A 23,533-nucleotide genomic window follows, 5' to 3' on the forward strand; every position below is an offset into this window, starting at 1 on the left:
CTGTTTTATCAGCATTTCTAGAACATTGTCAAATAACTGCAGAGAAAGGAAGTATATTCTTGCTTTACTTGGCATTTATTAGGAAAGCTTCTAGTGTTTCCCATGGAATATAATACTAGTTTTTTATTCTAGATAGACATTTTTATCGTTTTAAGAACAGTTCTTCTAGTCCCGTGCTTCATATATTTTTAGCACAAATGAGTGTTGTGCTTTGTCAAAGGCTTTTTTTTTAATCTATTGATAAATTATGTGGTTTTAGATTTTTTGTATGATCGTGTGTAATTATTTTCCTAAGGACCTAATGGTGAAGTGATAATCAAAACAGAGGGATGGTAAGAGAGCACTAAGCCACCCTTGATAAGTTCAAATCAATGCACCTACATGAACTACATCCTTAGGTAGCTAGCTGAAAGACATTATTGCTGAGTTTTGCTATCTGATATTTGAAAATACTTCAGAGAATGGGAGAAATACTGCAGGTCTGGAAAAAGGAAAATGTTTCCCAATTAAAAAAAAAAAAGTAAGAGAACAGAGTCTGTACCTTATAGGCCAGTGAGCTTGGCTTTGATTACTGGTAAGATTTTAGGACAGATTATTAACCAGATTACTAGCTAAAATCTAGAAAAGGAAGCAATGATCACTGAGCAAGTATGGCTTCATCAAGAATAGGTCATGCTAGGGGCAGCTAGGTGGTATAGAGCACTGGCCCTGGAGGCAAGAGGACCCAAGTTCAAATCTTGGCCTCAGATACTAGCTGTGTGACCTTGGGCAAATCACCTAACTCTGACTGTCTCAAAAAAAAGGTGGGTGGGATGACAGGTCATGCTAGATGAACCTTATTTCCATTTTTGGACAGGGTTATAAACCTGATGTAGCAGGAAAATAGTGCAGATACAGTTTTCCTAGATTTTAGCAAAGTGTATGATAAAGTATTTCATGCTTTTCTCATGCAAAAGGAGCAATGTGGACTAGGCACAATTGGATGATTTCGAATTGGTTGAATGGTGGGACTCAAAAAGTAGTTATTAATGATTTGATGTCAATTTGAAATGAGGTCCCCATCTGTGCATCTGTGCATGGCTCTCTCCTGAATAACATTTTTATCAGTCAAAAAAGACATATTGATCAAATGTGCAAAGCTCACACATAGGATGAATTAGGATCCAAAAAAATCGACAGGTTTGGGCACTCAGCTGAATCCAGTAAGATGAAATATAATAGGAATAAATGTAAACTCTTACTTTTGAATACTGTGGGCCTCAGATAGAAGTCCACAATAGAGAACACATAATTAGACCAAAAATCTTGACTTTAACAGCCTACAAGCTAACTATGAGTCAACAACATAACAAAGCCACGATGAGAGGCAGAGCTTCCGGGAATAAGCCAATAGTCCTGATAGACTTCCCATGCCCTCATCGGACCACATCCAATGTCCTCTTCAGTCCTGGGGGCCAGAGTTGAGGAAAAGGCATTGAAAGGCTGGAAGGAAGGGAGAACCTCCTGCCTATGCATCCCGATTCAGGTTTCTGGTAGCAGAGCTCGGTATGATCCACATAGGATAACGAACTGAAGGAACTGAGGATATTTTAACCAGGAGAAGAAAAGTTTCAGGGGACAGGATGGCTGTCTTCGAGTATCTGAAGGGCTGCTGTGAGGAAGAGGGATTGTTATCGTCTGGGACTGGAGGTAGTAAGTAGGAGCAAATTGGATGTTGCAGAGCCAAATTTAGGCTTGACATTAGGAATAACCTCCAAACACTTAGAGCTGCTGAAAAATGGAATGGGAGACTTCAGGACATAGTCTTCCTCCCTCGCTGGACATTTCCAGGTAGATGATGGAGGCTGAGTTATATGTATGTCTTTTGGAGAAAGGCAGGACTACAAGGGCTACTCAGAGCCCATCCAGCTCTAAAATGATCTTAAGATTCTTTTCCTTTTTTTTTTTTAGAGGCAATTGGGGTTAAGTGACTTGCCTAGGGTTACACAGCTAGTAAGTATCTGACGCTGGATTTGAACTCAGGTCTTTCTCATTCCGGGGCTGGTGCTCCATTCCACTGTGCCACCTAGCTGCCCTAAGATTCTTTTCCCTAGACCACTGGGACTCACATCACTTGCATTTTGGACCAAGGGACTTCTCCTGGCCTTAACAATTCCAATTGTCTTATCAGAGACTACTTTAAGTCCAATTGTAGCTCTGGAATTACAGCCTTGATACTCCCATGTGCCACCGTCCACTAGTCCAATTCTGATTGAAGCCATCTTTGAAATAAACACTCCCCACCCCACTTCCCCCAGAATGACAATACTCATCAGATTTCAAACAAATGATGCTGAATTTCTCTTCTATGTAGAAGATTACTCCTCCACAAACATGAAGAAAACATGAAACTAGTATCCCTTTCCCCATTAAATTAAGCAGCAAAAGAAAATAGGCAGGGTGTGGTGGTGAGGGGCAGGCCCCTGGAAGGCTGTTTTACTCATAAGCCCTTTAGGGTGGGGATGAACTTGAGCTATCACTGGGGCCCAGTTGCTTTGGGTAGGTCCAGCCTCAATTCTGGGGCCGTTGGCATGAAAAGGCATCCTTGGAGAAAAGGCTTCAGGGCCCCCAAGGGATTGGGGACTAGGCCACAAGACCAGAGAGCCCCAGAGGAAAAAAAAAAAAAAGACATGAATATCAAGTAACAAATGTCCTTTGAAAGGTATGACATAGCTAAAAATACCAGAGAGTAGAAGCCATACCGCCTTTCAACTTGGATCCCAAAGGGAACACCACACCCTCACAATCCCTCCATTCCTAATGCTGACTGGGAAATGGAAAGGGGTAGAAGGGGTATGTGTGAAAGCATGCCTAGGCAATGATGAGAGGGGGGTCGCCACGGCTTCTCTGTGGGCCACTCCTAGGTCCAAACTGTGAGAGTGAAGGGAACCCTAAACCCTTCTTCCCCACTTAAATCTTCTCCCCTCTTGCTTCTCTTATGTTTCCATCTTTGGATATCTCCAACTAAATTTCTGGCATGATTTCCATGTAGATCTGCCTACAGGTAGGAACCTGGAACAGTAAGTTCTCCTACTAGGTCCAGAATATCCCAGTAGGGAAAAATGAATTCTCCAAAGGGAATTCCACTGGAGAGGAGGCATGGATTTTAGATGGCCCACAGTATTCAAAATGCTGCCCTGTTGGTCCTGATCTGAGGCACTTGAGAGTCAAAGGGTTTTCACCCATTCCCTGAGCTCTGAGGTTTTTGTTTTTTTAGGCAATTGGGGTTAAGTGACTTGCCCGGGGTCACACAGCTAGTACGTGTCATGTGTTTGGTCCGAGGTAGGATTTGCACTCAGGTCCTCCTGACTTCCGGACCGGTACTCTATCCACTGTGCCACCTAGCTGCCCAACTGAGGTTCTTCTTTATCCCATATCCCAACTCCAAGAAGCAGCAGAAGGCTGAGCACTTTCATCAATAAATCAATTTATTTAAAAGAATATGTTACAATTAATTACACTAAGTGACATTACCAAACAATTTTAGAGTGGTTAGCTCTAGAACAAGGAATGAAAGAAACACTGTTAGCCATTGTGTGTTTTCTCTTCACATTTCTTAAATCACAAATAAAAAATACAAGATACTGCAGTGAAAATACAATTAGAGTTTCTCTCAAATAAATTAAAAGAGTGCATGGCCTGGGGAGAGCTGAAACCAAATCCTAAGTTCGAAAAGGGGAACATGATACAACATTGGTTTCCATGTTAGCAGTTGGCCCAAACCTCCCACCCTACATTCTCCCTCTCTCCTTTTAGGATTCCTTTCCATAGTTCTAAACTGTCCATGCATTCCAAATCATTGTGGAGAGCAAGACAATGCTGTCCTGGGATAAATGAGGCCTGAAATGACATGCTTGGATCTGGGAGAGGACGGTGGGGAGAGGCAGAGGAAGTGGTACTGGAAGAATGGAGGGAAAGGGGAGCTCAGTATGTCCCCAACACCCACCACTACGGGTCAAAAATGTCCTTTTCCTCTATGCACACCACATCTTCCTCATCCCCAAGATAAAGTGCCACTGAATATGGAAAGGAATACTAGGAGGGCCTACGGAGATCCAACCACAGGGCCCTCAAATTCTATCAATCTAGCCCATAGCCTTAGGGCATGACAATCTCCTGAACAGAAGGGCAGCCATAGTATGTCTGACAAATCACCCAGGACTGGGAACCCTTGGGGAAAAATGCTCCCCAGGAGCCAGGCCCCTAAGCTGATGGAGTTAGGGAATGGGACAGAAAAAGAAAGCCCTTCTGAGGGCCTCAGCCTGCTGTTCCAGATACTGAATCTGACCTAAAAGGAGGATAAGGTAAGCCTGTAAGTGGCTCACCTGGACCAGTCAACAGAAGTTACTTAAGTAGGCCAGGGTTGTGGCTTTGGACCTTTGATTCTAATTTCTCCAGGAGAGCTCAGGCCAAGAAGCTAACATGAGCACCCTTAGACCTGTACCGTAGCTGAGCTGATTTCCTATGGGATTTAGGAGTGGAGATAGGAAAAGCATAAGACCATTAAGAATTATCAAATGCTTAGGCAAGAAATAAAGTCAAAGAGACTAGCTGAAGACTATGGGCCTTGGGAAATGGGAGACCTGGCCAAAGGGCACCTCCCTAAAATGCAGGAGTATGCTCAGGTCTGCTCTTTTCCTCAGTTCCCTCATAGCTCTCAGCACTTGTCTCAGAGAACAAAAACTACACTGAGCCAAAGAGAGTGGGAGGAAGGGGGAGGGGGCCAGGAAGACCCTGCTGGCTCTAGTGAGGGTACACGTAGCCTGTGCCAACCTCAGGATGGAAAGTAGAGGAAATTTCAAATGAGAAGGAGAAGCATGTCAGACCTAACACTGGCTCATGGAGAGATGGGCTCATTTTCCTAACCTGCAGGCTCCTGGGGCCATGTCGACCTTTGGCACCAGAAACCTGAGGTATAGTGGGGGGGGGGGAAGGGTGAGCACGGCAGGAAGGGTCTCTTCCTCTTTACTACAAATGGGATGCTTTGTTCATGATGCAGCTTCAAGAGGGGATTGCCCACAGATCATCACATCTAGCCTTCCTGGCATCTTTCCACAGGGCTCCATTCCCTGAATGCCGAAGCATAAAGGGATAAACGTGTCAGAAAGGGACTATGGCAGCTGCAGCATACTGTAGAGATGGGGGGGGGGGACGACTCATATGGAAGGGAAACTGAAAAGAAAATCAAGAGTACACTATCCAGAAGGCATTGCTCCCTCACTCGTCTTCCCCAGTGTTGGCTTTCTATTACCATGCAAAGAGGGCAGACAAATCCAAATGCCATTAACTATGTCTCTCTCACTATTCTGAGGCCAGCATCCTGCCATTCGAGGATTCTCTGGGTGGTCTGTCCCTCCCCATGACAGAGAGGGGCAGGTTTCAATCATCTTGAAATATCAACAGAACTGTGGCCAAAAACCTCCTAGAGGCTTGGAGGAAGAAGCCAGCATATTCTCTTTCCAAAGCTTTTGGCTCCGTCCTAAACTGGTTAAAAACCAAAATGAAAAAGTCAATCTTGTGTAAAAGCCTTCAAATGTGGATTCACTTCCCGCAACTTTAAACTTTCAGCACATTCTTGAGCTCTGCAAAGTCTGATTCCAAGTCCACCTGAGTTAGCAGTGATGGAGAGGTGTTCTATGCAGACCCAAGTCATCAGGTGGGCAGATACCAGGAAGACAGGGTGAGAAAGAGAGGAAGAAAAGTAGACAACTTTCTGCAAATACATTTCTGGTTTTGAGATACAGATCATAAAAAATAAATTTCAAACCCTTGGCAACCCCTGCTCAAGGAAGACTAGTAGCCTCAAGTTAGACTTACTTTCCATAAAGCTGACCAAGCCACCCTTCAGAGTTTGGTTTTTTTCTTTTTTTTTAGGAGGAGAGAGACTGAGAAGTGTTAACAGTAGCACCCCATGCTACCCTATCCTTGTGTTCGTAATGCAGCCCACACAGAGCCCCTTTAAAAGAAGTTAGTTTGTCTCAAAGGTCTAACAAGTCAAAATGGGTTCTGTGGGTAGAAAAGGTTCCCCTTTCCACTGTGTCTCTCAATTTCAGTCATCCACCATTTCTCTGATAAAGCTCCTGCCTTGGATCTCAACTGATCTCCATGGTGGAGGTTGGGGTCAGTTAGCAGAGCAAAGGGCCAAGGATCTCAATTATCCATAAAACCATGAACAAATCCCTAACACTGCTGCCCTAGGAAGCTATTTTAAAACCCATGACTTAGAAAAGGTGACAGTGTTCTGGTTGGGTGAAGTGCTTATCTATACAGGGTATTACTTCCCTTTTCTTCCTCCATACAAAGCCAAGTTTCATGTCCAAACCTGTCAGGTCTAGAACCATTCCTTATCACTAGTTCCGGAAAAAGTGATTGAAGGGTGGACATGACCACCACAAGGCACGCCTGGGTTTTCTGGAGGAAATGGACCACACAGAACAACGTCCAGTGCCCACCCCACATCTGTACTGCTTAACCCAGGACGCCGATGAAGTCTGGGAGAGCTCCTCAGAGAAGCAGAGAAGTGAAGTGAAACATGGCTGGGGAAAGGTGAGGAACGAGAAGGACGTGGAAGCTGGGCATCTTTCTCAGAGCCAAGAGGCGGCCTTGACCAAGTCTTCTGATTAAGCACACTACCCGTACCAGACAAGAATCTTTTCCTCTCCCCAGCATCTCTACCCTCCACCCTCCTGGAAAGCAAAAGGAACCACACTTCCTTGCCTTTGAGGCTCCATGTCAACCTCTAGCCAGGATCCGCACCCAACACAAATAAAGGAAGAAAAAAAACCCAAGCAGGTTGTAAACTTTTCAAGTCCTTCATGAGGAGAGGTATTTTCCCTGTAATTTTTTTTTTAAAGTTTGTTTCAAAGGAAAAAAAGAACAAGAGAGAGAGACAAGAGTAATGAAACCTGGTGAAAGGTGTGTAAAAATGCAAGCTAAAAAAGGTACTGCCGTCAATATGAAATTTAAAAAGAAATATATATGTATATACGTGCAGCTAATTTGTGTATATATATATAATTTTTTTTTACATACATACATATATACGTTTGAACAGTGCAAATGGATGGAGTCCATAGTTCCAGTTTTAAAAATAGAGTCCAAGGAGAGTTTGTTGGTGGGAGGCCTGGGCAAAAGACAAAGACCCCTCTAGCGGCTTGGCGGGGCACATTGGCTTTCCAGGTGACCACTTGGTTGGCTTCTGGTGCTGACCATCCTATGTTTTCTACCAGCTCAATTCCAGACATGAAATTCACAAAGGGGATTATTAATATTCAGTTTAGGGCTTTTTTAATACAATGACTTTTTTTTTTCTTTTTCTCCTCTTTTGTAAGTGTTAATGGTTACTCTGACATAGGGAGTGGAAGCAGGGAGAAACAACGTATGAAGGGGAAGGAGAGGAGGGAATGAGGGGGTGGGGCTAGGTGGCCATATCCCTCTGCTGTGACCTGGCCATCTGGAAAATGTTCTGAAAGGAAAAAAGAGAAAAAAAAAAAAACAAAAGCCTGGTTATGAGGGAGCCTTGGGAGCCCCACACACATTTCTAGTGTGGAAAACCCGAGACACAGAAGCTGTACAGGTAACATTTGGGAGGGGGGGCAGAGCACATCTCCTCCCCATGCCATCCACATAAATGTCCAGACCCAGAGCTAGGGCTGACATCTCCAGACGGCCTCTATTGTTACATCAAAATGCGTCTTTTCATTCCATAGGCTGAGCTGTCCTTCCTAAAACCCTTTACGTTCTTTCTGAAGAGTAAGCGGCCAGCTACAAAAGCAGCTTCCTAGGAGACCATGCCCAGCACTGGCTCAGACAAGGCCCGTGAGAGAGGCAGCAAAGCACCTGTACACCCACGAGGGCAGAAAATCTTGACTGAGACCCTGCTCCTGATCAGTCCCCTGCTCAGAGCCACGTCCCAGAGCCAGCCATACTGGGAGGTAGGGGGCAGAGGGAAAAGCGAAGAGATCAGAAAAAGACAAGACAGCACAGGGTCTTGACAGTCACTGTTTGCTGGGTCAGGGCTTCGCTGGCTTAGCCCGATTCCTGCCCAGCACATACCAAAGTGTCTCTTGGAATGCTGTCCTGGGCTGTGTGTGGTCTGCAATGGGGACTCATGGGGTGGGGGGGGGGGGGGGGGAGCAGTGAGAAGGAAAGGAGGGGGTAATTGCAGGGAGCCAGGCCACTGGCCCAACAATCCTCTGTTCAAAGAAGCAAAAACCAATGAGCAGAGCTCGGAGTTACCTCTTTCCTCCACTTGAGTTCGCAGAACACCCTCTCGAAGCACTCGTGCATGTAATTGAACTGAAAGAGAAGCAGCGGCACTCACCACCCCCTCACTGCCAGCGTTCTCCCCCAACTCCCTCAGGACAAGGGCAAACGTGGCTCGCAGGTGGACAGCTGCCAACGGGGAGCCCTCCCCAGCCCATCCCCAGCTCTCGGGCTCCTCCCTGTGGCTGACGGAGGAGAGGACGTGGCTCCATCCACCACCTTTTGGGGCTAGAGGAACAAGGGGAGCTCGACTCTGAAGGGCCAGCCTGGGGTTCTGGGACCCAGACAGGTGCAGAGGACAAGACTATTCCCGTTGTGTTCCTCAGCTGGCCGATTCTCAACTTTACGTGCATCCAGTTTTTCCAAAACATGCAACCCATCTGACCACTCACATAGGGTGTGAAGATTTTGACCCATCGCGGCTTCTTCTCTCCTCGCGCATATTCAAAACAGAAAGCCATCCCCTCTTCATCCGTGTCCCATCGCTGCATCTCATCCCACTCAAAGGCTATTACCTGGTTCTGAGCATCAGAGAGCAAAACATCAGGGGGAGAGGCGAGGATCGGGAGCTGGACGGGGTCTGGGTCAGCAGCAGGGGGAGAAGGGGTGGAGAAGGGCAAGGCCGGCCGGGCCAGGCAGAAAGAACAGAACAGCAGCTGGACAACGAAGACGAGAAGCAACAGAGCTCTACTGCCAGCTCGCCAGGCCCAGTCAGCACACAGCTGTGATTCGCTTCTCCTCCAAGGAGAGGGGCCCAAAGTATGGCCGATGACTTCGGCACCAAGTCCACACCAAACATACGTCCTCACTCTCACGGGAGTCTCCCAGTGATGTCTCCCCTCACGTCCCCCAGCCTTCTGCATGGCTCTCACCTCAAGCTGTCCCTCTTCCGTGCAGGCATGTAGCTTGAAGTGCGTGATGCTGATGGCTGTGATGACATGTCCCTTCCGCCTCGAGTCGCAGGAACAGTGGGGGAAGATAATCTCATTGTAGCCCTCACAGGTCCTAAGCATGTTGAGGTACTGGGGAAAGGAAGGGGAAAAGCTGTATCACTAGGAAGTCAACTTCCTACAGAGAAGCTAGGAGGAAAGAAAGCACAAGAGACAGAGAAGGTTCTGGAGGGAACGAAAGCCCCACCCCCCAGCACCTGGAGACTTGCTTCTGCACCTCCACCTCTTACAGGAGGGGAGAAATGACCCCCTCTCTCACTGCCAGGACAGCAGAAGCCCTCACGTCATTCATTCTTGTGCCTTCCTTTCACAGAGCCCAGACCCACAGAAATCCAGACACCCCTTTATTAAGGACACCCAGGAAAGAGGGTGTGGCCACCTCTCTCCCCTTTCCTTCTGCCCCAGGGAAGTTAGCAGTCTCCTCCCAAGGAGGTAGGTGGTAAAGGTCTTCTCTACAGGAATTTCCTAAAAACCCTGAAGAAAGGCTTAATGGATTCTGTCCTGAACTCCATGAGAGGCCTCCAGGAAACAATCCAATAGCCTTGAACCTTCACACCCTCAATCACATGTCATCAAGGAGACAGGGAATACTGGGGGATGTTAACAGAGAGCCAAAGATAAAAGCACCCCCCCACACACACACCCCTTTTAACTTCACTAGGCTGGCAACTAGAATGGAATGCCCTGTGAAGTTGGCAGCTCAAGGGAAAGAAGGAAACAACAAAAAAGGTCACAACTCTCTAGAACGGGAGTTTGGACTGCTGGACTTCGAGGCCAACAAACCGTACCAGAGACAACAACAGATGCCACCAGGGTTTCCACTAAGGAATAGGAGAGCCCTAAGCAAATCACCTAATGTGCTCCCTTCCCTCAGTTAACATTTCCATGCAGATTAAAAAAAAAAAGCAAAAATTAATCAGAAAGGCAGCCTTAGAGGGAAAAAGAAGCCCCAGGAGCAAAGGGCCCGGGAGGATCCTGCCCCCACCCACCACCACATCATTGGCTCTGGTTGCCACTCTCTTCCCCACCCCCCACACTTCTTTGCTACCCATAGACACAGCTCAGCCTTGAATCTGAGAAAGAGATTCAGCCTCTCAGCATGTTCATCGGAAGCTCTCCACGGGCTGAATAAAAAGCGGATTCAGCTAGAAAAATGCTTTGGTAAGATTTCTACAATTCTCAGAGCATTTTTGGAGCCTTAAAGCTGGTTCTTCCTGTGTTCTTTTGTCACTGAGAAATGCTGCAGCACAAATAGGGATGGCCCTAGAGTGTGGAAAGACCTGAAGCCAAAGTCCCTTTGGACACGTCCTAGTTGTGTGACCACAGAAGGTCCTATAACCTCTCTCAACTTCAATTTCCTCATCTGCAAAAGGGTGAAGCTAATTAATCCCTACCTCACAGGGCTATTGCAAGGAAAATGACTGTTCAGCCTCAAAGTGCTCAATGAAAGGTGAGTTATTACCAGCAACATCCCTTTGGGAAGTAATAGGGCTTAGGAAGACATTTTGGACCATAACGTAGATGAAAACCAAGATCACCCTGGGCTGCGGCGAGGAAGGAGGCAAGGGGAAGTCTCAGGGGATCAGTTTAAGGCCAGTGAGCACAACCATATTGATCTGAATCTCTATTTTATGGGGTGCATATGTTTGAGGGTAGGGAGAGAGTGACCTGAAATTGATGGCATGTGATTTAGAAGTTAGAGAGGGAAGGGATGTGGGTTTGGTCAAAAGATAAGAGTTTTAGAAATGAGACAAACCCAAAGTTTTCACACGACAAAAGTGGGATTTGTTTACAACCATATCCAGGTGAGAGTCACAGATGTACGTTTACAACACATGGTTTTCCTCTTAGGTGTTACGAAAGCTTTAGCCTAAGGCACTGAGAGTGACATTCTTTGCCTTAAACACTATTTAAATAGGTGCCCATATCAAACAAAACAATAATAGCAACTCACTGGTATGTTACCACTTACAAAGCACTTTCCTCAAGGTGAAAAGTATAGTAAGAATCATTTTAAAAGTGTTCAATATTCATCAAGGTAGGCAAATACAGAATTAGAGGAATTATTAAAGCAGGGACTCTGGGCTTAACAGAGCAGAACGCTTTTGTGGTGAGCAAGTCAAGGTGGACTTTGGAAACCAGGTTTTAAAAAAGTGCGCACTAAGCACATTCCCCCCATCTAACTCCCAGACTTACACGGAAATCCCTTGTCTGTCAGCTCTGCAAAAGAACACTGAGTTGTGGAGAACCCCAGCATGCGAAGATATCATTTAGACCTGATTTCAATCTCTGAGTGCAAGTCAGGAATCAGAACACTATCCTACATTCTACCTTCCTTTTTTTTTTTTGTTGGTAAGGCAATCAGGGTTAAGTGACTTGCCCAGGGTCACACAGCTAGTGAGTAGCATGGGTCTGAGGTCGGATTTGAACTCAGGTCCTCCTGACTCTGGGCCAGTGCTCTACCCACTACAGCCCCCAGCTGCCCTTCCTACACTCTACCTTCAACAGAAACTGAAATTCAGTCCAACTCAGAACTGGAAGGGGACAGAGAAGCAAACATGTATTTTAATGCAAACCCTGGCAAGGATGTGAACAGTCCTCTCTAGGTTTTTGGCCATCCCCTTAAGCATTAAGTTTTAGGAAAGTGTCATAAAACAACACCACCTGACTGGAAGGACCCTATTACAATGCATAAGAAGAGATTTTTGGAACAGGAAGCATCACTTACACAAAGCTTATTTTTTCCTGGCAGTCTGAAAATCTCTACTGTGCAGAGGGACAAACCAAGCACACCTAGGGTGTCAATGAACTACCCCAAATCTTACAACGGATTAGGAGTAGGGTCAAGGCAAAAACTCGGCTCCCAACCCCCTTGTTTGAGCTGTATCACCAGGACTGCATTACTCCCCTGCAAATGCACTGGTGTGAGGGGTTTTGCCATGAGGGAAGTTCAATCCTAGAATTAAGAGGAACACAAACCTACCATAACCATCTTCCTCTGTTCACATAGCTTCTGTAACTGGTATGATTTTTCCTCTGCTTTTATATAACCTTTTTTCACATCATCAACAGCCTAATATCCAAAAATAAGCAAAAAAGAGAGGGAAGAAAAAAATGATTGTAACATTAGGTCTTTAGAAAAATGGAGGAACAGATTAATTTCCAGAGTTATTCTATTCATTCTGACCATTTTCACCATTGAGATAATCATTATTTGCTTAATGAAAGACTGCTAGGTACACTGATTCAACAATCATCAGGTACTAGATAAAAATTCTCAATTTCTTAGCCTAATATTCAAGACCATCCCTAATCTGGCCCCAGTCCATTTCTCCAGCTTTATCTCACACCACCCTCCATCATGTTGTCTAAGCTTCAGGCAAACTGAGCTACTACTCACCTTCCAAGGAACACGCCCCTCCCTCTCTCCCTGACCTCCTTCCCCATCATCTCCATCTATCAACATCATATCCATTCTTCAAGGCCCAGCTCACCTAGCAGTGATCTCTTCATTATATGCTTTCCTAGAACTCTATGCTCCTCATATATTTATCATATTCTAATCTGCATTTTATTTATGTGTATGAAATAATAATTAAATTCAGCAAACATATATTATTAAGCACCTATTAAAATGCAAGGTACCATATTAGTTGACGGGAATGCCAAGACAAGAAAGAAACAGTCCCTGTCTTCAAGGAACTTATAATCTACTGGGAGGAAACATGCCTGCAGATAATCACATACAAAATAAACACATTTCTATTGCATTTTTAAAACTTTATCAAGTTTTCTTCTTCTAAAACAACTGTATAAGGTAGATAGTACAAGTTCTATTACCTTCATTTCACAGACAGAGGAAACTGAAGCTCACAAATCATATGACTTGCCTCTGGTTTTACTGTTACTAAGTATTAGAATCCAAATTCAGGTCTTACGACTCTAAGTCCAATACTCTGTCCATGACATCATGGTCACCTCCTAACATATAAATTCACTCCTGTAAGATTTTTTAAAAAAATTTACCTGGCCTCTGAAATATCAATGTAGGTACTTCCTCTACCAAGCAGATCAGCATCTTCTCTGAACCTTTCAGTTATAGAGAGCTGCCTGGGTCACTGAGAAGTTAAGTGATTTGACCAAGTTCACAGAACCAGGATGACACAGAGGCCAAACCTGAACCCAGGTCCCCTGATTGAGAGTCTGTCTCTCTACCCTGTCATGCTGCCTTTGGAGACTGTAAACGTAAGTGCAGAACTGAGTATCATATCTATCTCCCCACCAGTCCCCAGCTAGAAAGGGCTTTGTTCTTCTACTTCGGTGGACAGATGAGCCAGGAATATGGTCCTGATGCAAATGGCCCCTCATCAAAACCGGCCTTTTCCACTTTTCTGATCTGTGTCTGTTTACCCAGAAATCCTCCACAGACCACTGACCCTCTAAATCCTTAACATTCTATTGGTACAAATGATTGTGCATGCAACACCCAGAATTATCCATGTTGCTGTTCGTGCACCTGCTTTTCCAGTTCTATTCTGGCACACACCACTGGTGGTGAGATGCTGCCACCAGCTAACAACTATCACGTCTACTTCTCTTACCTCTTGGTCACCTGTAACTTTGATTCTTTTGGAACCATAGTGTTGCATGATTCACAACCATATTGTATCACTGAGCAAATACTGATGCTGAAAACATGGGCTTCTATGTCAGAGAAGAGCATGGGAATCGCTGAAACGGCATGGTTGCCAGTTTCATTAAAGAGATCTGTAGTATTCTAGTACTCTGTTATTCACAAAGGAGCATCTGCGATATCTCACTGTTGAGAATGAATTCCTCTTCCTTTTAGACACTGTACAAGATATCCTCAATAACCCTGAAAAACATTTTTTTTTTTACCAAGCCTGTCTCTCCCTGATTTACACCTTGTTTGTAACACTGATAATTAAACGATCTTTAAAATTACATTTTATATTGTCTTAACATATATATGAAGGACATCTTGGTGGAGAACAGCCTTTAATACTGTATTTTAGATTTAGCAAATCAAATACTTTTCTGTAATCAAGCGATAGTTACAGTAGTATCTTACATCCCTACACTACTTACATCAACTGCAAGACTAAAAATTGGTCTACTATAGAAAACTGGCTATGAAAGCCTGCTTCTTCTCTCTCATGTCTTCATGAAGGAAGCCCTCAATATGTGAATAGACCATTCTCACTAAGTTTACATGGATGAGAAAGTAATCACATGGGCCAGTAGCTGCAAATGTCTTCTCATTTAATTTTATTTTGGTATCAATACCATCAGTAATCTTTTCTATTTTCACAGATATCTTGAAAGTCGATCCCCAAGTGCCTTCAGTCCACTGACCTATTATTCGTCTAATCCACCTTTCCTATTCTAGTTTCACTTGCCAATACATCCAATCTTGACCTCATGCTCTGCCACCGTTTTCCTGGCTAATTACCTTATCCCCAGTGATCTTCCACTGTTTTAAACCTGTGAATCCATATATCCCTAAGTAACCCCCACATATGATTTCTCTGTTAACTCTCCAGGGCTTAGCAGGAGAAAGTTGTGAAATTAAGCTGATTTCATGCACTAAAAATCAGTGTATAATCTCAGCTGGGTACTTGCTGATGCACAATACTTTTATTCTATCCTATCAACTCATCTCATTCCCCAGAGTGAACATCCCAGGTCTTTTTTCTTTTTTATTGCAAGTAACTTCACTCCTACTTCATTGAAAAGATCCAGACAAAAATTCTCTTAGCTCTCTTCCTTCATTTCTTAAATGTTTTTAATATAACCCATTTTCTTCTTTTCCTTCCAGTTAAAAAAGAAAAGGTATTCTATTGCTAAGGCTAACCCTTAAGACCTGCAACTGTAAACCTATTATCTCCATCCTCCTCCAAGAACCTAGTCTGGCAGCCACCTCTCTCTCACATGCACCTTCAGAATTTCTTTCCCCTGACTCTTTTCCAATTGCCTTCACACATGCTCAGATCTCCCAAATATTTTTAAAGCCTTCCTGTGAAAATCTTACCAGCATGCTGCTAAAGGAAGCCTTATGACTCTATCTCCCTCAGTCTCTTTTCTCCTCCGATTAGAGGGCTTGGAAGGTAGAATACCAAACTCCTCCCAAATATTTTTAAAGCCTTCCTGTGACTATCCAGATAGTCTACTCCACTGCTACCCCATCTCTCCTCCCTTGCTACACTTCTTATAAGAGTGTCCTCTATTTTTTCTTCTACCTACTTTCCCAACTCCAAACAATCTGGTTCTAACTCTACCACTGTTCTGAAACTGCTCTAAAATTAACCAAAGAAAAACAGTCAACCAAATAAAAAACTCTTCATCAGCCCTCATTTTCCTTGACCTCTCTGTAGCTTTCAACACTGGTAACCATCCCCTCTCTACTAGTTAATCTATACTTTACGGGGACCAGTCATAGGATCACTGAATAACAGACCATAAAGAAAGGACCAGAGACTATCTTAACCTATCCCCCTTATCGTACATTTGAGGAAACTGAGTCACTAGTCATCTAGCTTTCACCTTTCCCTCTGAAATACTCCTTTTTCATCTCATTTCCTCTTCCCAAACATTTAATTAAGGTGTTCTCCAAGGGTCTGTCTTTGCCTGCCTTCTCTTTTCTTTTTCTACTCTCTTCCTTAATAATCTTGTTCTATGACATCAACCACAACCTCTATGTAGACAACTCAACTCTGTATTTATCTCTGATCTCTCTTTTGTGCTCCAGATCCAAATCCAGAAGGCATCCAGATGCTTACCTGCCCACCAACACCTTGAGTAAAATTCAACATGTCCAAACAGGCACTTTATTAATCTCCCTCAACAAGTCTACTCTTTATCATAACTTCATTCATTATGTCAATGTCAACAGCACTACATCTCATTTTAGTCCCCACATTTGAGACCTGGGGATAATAGCTTCAACTCTTTCCTCTTCCTAACTTGTGATAAACTATCAGCTACTAAGTCTTATCATTCACAATACCATCTTACTACCCCCTCTCTGCTCCCACTGGTACAACCTTAATACAGGCCTTTATCATCTGGATACCTATCTGCACTACTATAACAGCCTTGTAAAAAGTCTTTCAGCAAAAGACTTGTTTCCCCATCCAAACCTACCTTCTTACTGCTGCCAAAATTATCTTCTTTATGAACAAATTTGGTTATGTCACACTTTTGTTTAAAGCCTTCCAACTGCTTATTAAGTAGACTTCAAATATTTCTGACTGGCATTCAGGGTGCTACACTACCTATATTTAGCCCTGTACTCCTTAACACTTTCATCAAAGATTTTAATAAAGGCATAGATGCCAAGCTTCAGTCTTTTATTACCAATTGCCTATTGTATATTGCAGACCAGATGTCCCTGACAATCTTAAATGAAGCTCCCAAAATAAAGGTGATCAGTGGAATCTGTGCATCTGCTGCCCTGCCTGACAGAGTTGGTCTTAACTCCACAAACAAGATGCCCCTCCCAGGATAAGCTCTTCACTTCTAATCTCACCATCATGCCGCTAATGGAAGCCTTATGATTCTACCTCCCTCAGCCTCTTCTCTCCTCCGATTAGAGGGCTTGGAAGGCAGAAGACCAAGCTCCTCCCAATGCTTTCCTTTAGAGAGGGAAGAAAATTCCCACTGTTCCCTCTTGCTCTGCCTGGTCTCAACTCCACAGAACAAGATGCCCCTGGTCCTGTCCCCCACCCCAAGACATACCCTTCCCTGCCTCCTTACTGTATTGTCTCCCCCCCCATTAGATTTTAAGTTCCTTGAGGGCAGGGACTTTCTTTTTATTATATGTCCAGTGCTTAGCATAGTCCCTGGCACATAGCAGGCGCTTAATAAATATTTATTAAATTGGATTCTAGACACTAAAAGTCTATTAATACAGCCAAAAATCAGGGTTTTGTTTTGTTTCTGCAACATTACACTGCTGACTCAATGAACTTGTAGTCAACTAAGTCTTTTTCACAAGATGTTTCCATCCATTCTTTCCTCACACAGTTGATGCCAATTACTCTAACCTACTGAGACTGACCTGAAATCCTATTCTATCATGCAAAGTGTTACTAAATAAATTCACTCATTCCACAACATTTATTAAATACTTAAGGTGTGCAGATGTTCAAAGCACTATGTTAGTTGATGGAGGAGACCTAAAATTTAGGTAAGCCATGGTTCTGGCCCTCTGAGCTTAGAGCCTAATATTAGCTATCCTTCTCAGCTTTGTCTTTTGCAATTGTGATAAACAGGCTGTCAACTAGTCAAAAGATTGAGATTATTATCTACCAATTACAAATGAAAAGAAAGTCTGAGCCAGTGTACCCACCTGATGGAAGAAGTAGGTAACTGCGAGGTCATTATCATTCAGAAGAACCTCCTCTTCTGTAGTAAAGAGCCATTTGCGGATGGTCAGGCAGGTGCCTGGCACAGCTGATGTGTAGTTCTGGACATAGAGCTTGTGGGGGAATTCATTGGGAGCCAGCTTACGTACTACAAGTTAGAGAAAAGACACAAAGCTCATAGAACCAGGCGGAAAAGATACAAATTTTCCTGATTCAGACTGCACAGGCCAAATTGGGAATGGCAAGCTATTACCCAAATGACATTAGAATACCAGCTCAGATATATCAAGAGACACTTCGAGAGCATAAATAAGCATTTGCCTTGACAAATCTGTTTCTCTCACCCTTTCAACTCTTCACAAACTGACTGGCATTCCTTTCTCTGTCACCTGAGCAACAGGTAACATGCTAATTAAGTTAACATGCTAATAGCAATAACTGCCTCCAACTCCTCTCCAGCTAAAATATCTGGCCGACTCTTTGGTCAATTACATCCAGCTGCTGTCTACAGAACATAGTTAAAGAAAGGCTTTCCTTCATACAGCTAAGTATTTTCAAACTCTCAGGTTTCAATTCTCAACAAGTTATTTTCACTATTGATGGGTGAGAAGTTCTTTACCAAAGTGAATCCTAAAACGTAATCTTCAAAATTACATAATCTTCTGAGGAATGCCACTTTCCATGCCTAATAGTATATAAGCAGGAACTACAAAAATCACTTTTAGTTTCTACAGTGCCTTCCTAAAGAATAACCCAGAAAAATTCCTCCTCTTGATCTGTCTTCATCAAAAGATAAAGAATGAAGTTAACCCTTTCTATCTGACAAAATAAAAAAATGAAATCTGGAAAAGAAAAGTAATTTGTCTATAGGACAAAGGCAAGGTTGGGATTAGAATCCAAGTGTCCTGATGACCCCTTTGGGAGTCTTCTTTTTCCCCTTTCAATTCATTCAGTGTGTTTTACTTTCAGTTTCAAATTCTCTCCTTCCTTCTTCCCTCTCCCCATTCACATTCAGAAGGTAACAAAAACAAAACCCATTACAAATATGTATAACTATGCACAACAAATTCCCACAGTCATGTCAAACAAAAAAAAAGAAAGAAAGAAAGAAAGAAAAGGAAAAAAATGCAGACAAAAGAAAGAGAAAAGTAAAAAGAAAAGATCCTTTAACATGCACTTGGGGTTCAACAATTCTCTATCTGAAGGAGAGCAGAATGTTTCATTATGAGTCCTCTGGAATTGTGGTTGGACATTGTGTTGATCAGAGTTACCAAGTTTTAAAAAGCTGATTATCTTCACAATATTGTTGTTATTGTATAAATTGTTCTTCCGTTTCAGCTCACTGAACTTTGCATCAATTCATACAAATCTTCCCAGGTTTCTCTGAACCTATCCCTGTCCTCATTTCTTACATCACAATAGTATTCCACTACACTCATTTACCATAACTTGTTCAGTCATTCCCCAATTGATATGCATCTCTTCAGTTTCCAAATCTTTGCCACCATAAAGAGGGGCTACAAGTATTTCTTGTACATATGGGTCCTTTTTCTCTTTCTTTGATCTCTTTGGGGTATAGACTTAGTACCTCTTGGGACCTCTTCCTGCCCTGGTGCCCTGCCTCAGCCTTCTTTCAGTCTCTGGGCACTGGAATGCTACCTGCTGCTGTTAATTTAGTTATGGCCACCATGCCCTCCTCCCCACAGTTGTCAAGGACCCTTCTGTCCACCTCGAAAGCCCCACTAGGCTAGAATAGTGACTCTTCCAATCAGAATTCAGTCTGATGCATTTTCTAGATCTTTGTCAAACAGGTGTGTTCAGAGAGCTAAGCTAAAATGCTTCATCTTATACCACCATCTTGACTCCACCCCTTGGGAGTCTTCATCAAATGATTCTATCTTCCTTTCTAATAGCACAAATAATTAATCCATGAGCTATCAAGTTCCTTGTAATCTTAGTCACATGTGTCTCTATAAGAAGTTCAATAGGTCAAACTGATCTAGGGACAGAAAAAGAACAAAATAGCAGGCGGAAAATAAACTTGTTCCCTCAAGCTCCGAGACTAGACCATAGGCCTATTTGTTGTTTCTCCTTTGTTCTCAAAGATCGGGAAGATGATGTCATGACTTGCCAGTGAACTGGATTTCAGTGAGGGAGGGCTGTGCAAAGTCACCAGCCTCACTTTCTCCTCCAGAGCCATCTGGATCCAGCAGCAAGATACAGATCAGGACAACTGGAGATGGCCTCCATGGCCCTATTTAATTGAAGGATGAAGGATCTAATCAACCAACACTGTCCATGTTCTTCCTATCCTCATTCCTGCAATTTCAGTGCTGACACAGAACAGGACCACACTGAGTAAGAGATCAATGTCATGTAAGAGTGAATCCTCTGACTTCCTTTCCAATGAGTTACTGGAAACCCCTCATCCCCATCCCATCATGCCTTATTACCCACTGGAAGAATGTTTCTGAAAGCCTGAACTTCTTGTGAACTTCTTCGGAGGGAGTTTAGGAATATGAAAACATGCAATAAATCAAGAGTGTTTTAAGTCAACTTTCCCCTCCTCTGCTGAGAAAGTCCCCCATTCCAATTAAACTTTGTGGAAAAAGCATTTAGAATTCTAATTTTAAAATCTACTTCCTCTTCTCGGGACTATTCCCATAGAAGAACAAAGATTTAAAATTTTAGTTTGGGGGGAAAAAAAAAAGGTAGACACAAAGGTAGACACAGTCTCCAAAACTGTGCCTAATCCACTCAGGAATAGCAGACAGCATGCCATTGCACCAGAAAGAAATCAGACATCTGCCCTAAGATGTTGCAGAATAATCTGTATTTTGAAAGAAGAAGGTAGCAACAGTGATCTAACACCTCTGGAGCTGCTGCTGAAAGACTAAGCCTCAAGGTCTACCTTCCTGACAAAGGAGATTCTAAATGATGTAATTTCCTTTACTTTGGGGTCCCACCCCCTTGGGTAGGTTATTCTAACCTGACAATTTACTAAAAGTTTTGAATCCCAAAGTAAAATATTTCAAAGCAGATGCTGGTACTTACCAAAGGAGTGATTAATCACCTCAAACAAGGCAAAGTAATTCACGGTCGTGCTGTCCATGCCAACCTTTGCTGCGATAGCCTACAGCACAAGTGGAAGCACAGGTCAACATGAGGAAAACTCCACCCGGCAATGCTTAGAGTGGGGGTGAGAAAAGCCCCCTGGCCAAAACAAAAATTCACAGCTGGAAAAAATTAATCCCTAAACACTGAGGTCACAGAATGCAGCTTTGTACGAACACAAGTACAAATTTTTAGCCACTCAACACAAAGCACCTTTTGGTACTGGTGACTGCTACTCGAACTGGTTTCTTGGTTTTCCGGGTATCACAGAGTCCCCCAGCTCCCTCACCCCAGCCAGCCTGGCCAAAGTCACAGTAAGTTCCCCAAGAAACTGTCATCAAGCCCCTCATGAAAATGGTGAAATGCTAGGGGCTGGCCTCCTTCTCAGTCAACCTGAATCTGAGGAGAAGGCTAAAGGGGGGGATGCCGCACATCACACAAACTGCCTCTCCCCACTCCCCTGAACACTCAATTTACACTGTTCACACTCAGTTCTAGGTGGGGTGGAGTTCATGACCCCCAGCTGGCACACTAAGTCCAGGACTCAAGTACAAACAGCAGGGTGCCACAGTGCACAAAGTGACAGGCCCGGAGTCTGGAAGACCCGACTCTTACTACCTGTGTGACCCTGAGCAAGTCACTTCATCTGTTTGCCTCAGTTTTCTCAACTGTAAAAGGGAGATAATGACAGTACTGCCCTCCCAGAGTTGTTGGGAGAATCATAGCAGACAATATTTGTAAAGTGCTTAGCACTAGAACTGGAACAGAGTAGGCACTTTATAAATATGGATTCCTTCCCCCTCTTTTCCAAGGCTGGCTCTAAGCTGGGGGTCTCAGAAACCAAGGTCCTAGCAGGAGAAACAGTGAAAGAAAGCGAAAGACAATCTGTAAAACTGCACGTCTGTTGCCACATCTTGTCCATGGTATAGGCACAGAACAAGCATGGTCCCCCGGACACTCCTGCACAACGGTCCCATTCTTACATCCCCAAGGACGGTCACAGGTGCCCTTGGACTGATCTCAGTAACAGCGTGAGCTCCGTTTACCTGATACACCTGGTCTGTGGTGCTGTTCTTTTTAACTCGGACAGTCACTGTGGTGGCGTCTGGCAAAGCCACTCTCAGTTCGACATCAGACACGCCATTGTAGTTCTGAGGGAAGAACAGACAGAAAACGTGTGGCAGCATCGTAACTCTCTCAGCCTGGAGCACATGAGCTCAACAACAACCTGAACGTGTGAGAGACAGTAAATCACCATCCTCCTACACAGAAATAAGGGAAGTCGTGAAGAGAGGAAATGAACACATGCTAAAAATCAGCGATGTGACGGACAAGCCATGAAGGAGTCCCCTTCAAACTAGGCACAATTCAATCTCAAAGGTCCTTGGAGGAGGGGACCTTAAGGAGGTAGGTCAGCATGTCTGCCTCCCTCTCAAGTCAGAACACTTGTAAGATCCATTCCAGGACAACACAGTCATGGGAGGGGGGGGGAGGGCGGTCCTCTGTTTCCTTTTTCCAATCAGTTCAGAGCCCAATATTAAAGTAAGAAAACCTCCACAAGGATTGCTTCAACAAATACTGTTGAAATGCCTGGGTAATCGAGACTTGATGAAGAGCTATCCACATGAACCTGCTTGACCATTAAACAGTGGTTCTTTTGAGGGACTAAGAACCAATATTTGCACATCACAAAATGCTATACAGTTCCCAAAATGCTTCTGCCCACATTATCCCATTTAAGACTCACAAACAACCCTGTGAGATAGATGGGCACTACAAATATTTTTATCTCAATTTGAAGAAACTAAGGAGATGAAGTGACTTACCCACAGACATACGGCTAATAAAGGTCAAAGGCAGGTTTGGAACCCAGTTCATCCCAGCTGCAAGCTGAACACTCCATCCACTATTCCACATCGCCTCAAAAAGGTGAATGAACACTCAGATCTGAGCCGTTAAACCATCTGTTCTGACAAAGTGTGGGGCGGAATGACGGGATGCTTGTGCTTGGACCCCAATTTCTCCCTGGCCCCAGAAACACTATCCTTGTCAGGTTCCCTACATCCCAAAAACCCCATCTCTGGCAATGACTCATAAGTAGGCCCACTGAGGCAAACTATCTCTCCCTGTTACAAGAACAAGCTGACCTCTATAGAATTTCCCCTGTACTATCTTGTAAATAGAACTATCATGTACTGATTCTCACAGTTATCATGTACAATCCAAGGGTCAAGTTATAGACATCAACTCCTAAAGCTATCTTGTCACAGACATAACAGACCAAAAACACACCTCTTAAGAATCCCCTCCCCGGTGTCCAATACTGAATGACGTAGTTATATGTTATCACCTAATTAGCATACTTGGCACCTAATCTACTACTTTTCCCATATAAGCTTCAGCAACATTCTTGTTAAGTTACAGGTTCCTTAAGAATCCTTGCTCACTGAAAAGTGTAACAATAAACTTTTGCCAACTTGACTTAAAGATTGCTAGATTTTGTGAATTCATTCCAGACGACCCCATCCTATACTCTGGTCCTTGAGGAAATCTCTTGGACCTCAACATTATCTTACCCTTATAAATTCAAAAGGGACCTTTCTCTACTATAGCTTTTAATGATAATCCACAAATTATTCTACAACTCCATCCTTTAGTTTTTTGTTTGTTTTTTGGGGGAAAAAATGAAAGTATGAGTTCCTTAGTGCTTTTTATAGCACAAATTAATTTCCCTGGGCTTGACCAGTAAGACTCATTAACTATTAACTCCTTATTTGT

At 43.7% G+C, this 23,533-nt stretch overlaps 1 protein-coding gene across 2 annotated transcripts in view; it reads right to left on the bottom strand.

Moving 5' to 3' along the window:
* Nucleotides 1-3,479: 3,479 nt before the first annotated feature.
* LOC114043088 (sorting nexin-27) overlaps nucleotides 3,480-23,533 on the bottom strand; it is a 74,814-nt gene continuing 54,760 nt past the window's right edge. The window contains exons 5-12 of one of the 2 annotated variants that reach the window (XM_027862009.1): nucleotides 21,802-21,906; nucleotides 20,696-20,774; nucleotides 17,626-17,789; nucleotides 12,238-12,327; nucleotides 9,177-9,326; nucleotides 8,697-8,825; nucleotides 8,278-8,337; nucleotides 3,480-5,673 (exon numbers count right to left, since the gene is read on the bottom strand). In XM_027862009.1, coding sequence (XP_027717810.1) covers nucleotides 5,596-5,673; nucleotides 8,278-8,337; nucleotides 8,697-8,825; nucleotides 9,177-9,326; nucleotides 12,238-12,327; nucleotides 17,626-17,789; nucleotides 20,696-20,774; nucleotides 21,802-21,906 — 855 coding nt within the window. In that variant the 3' untranslated portion in view covers nucleotides 3,480-5,595. Of the gene's footprint in view, nucleotides 7,505-8,277; nucleotides 8,338-8,696; nucleotides 8,826-9,176; nucleotides 9,327-12,237; nucleotides 12,328-17,625; nucleotides 17,790-20,695; nucleotides 20,775-21,801; nucleotides 21,907-23,533 lie in introns of both variants that reach the window. The other variant, XM_027862010.1, reaches the window with a different exon arrangement.

This window comes from Vombatus ursinus, unplaced genomic scaffold, assembly GCF_900497805.2.
Source record: "Vombatus ursinus unplaced genomic scaffold, bare-nosed wombat genome assembly UNPS02014768.1, whole genome shotgun sequence".
Classification (NCBI taxonomy): Eukaryota; Metazoa; Chordata; class Mammalia; order Diprotodontia; family Vombatidae; genus Vombatus; species Vombatus ursinus.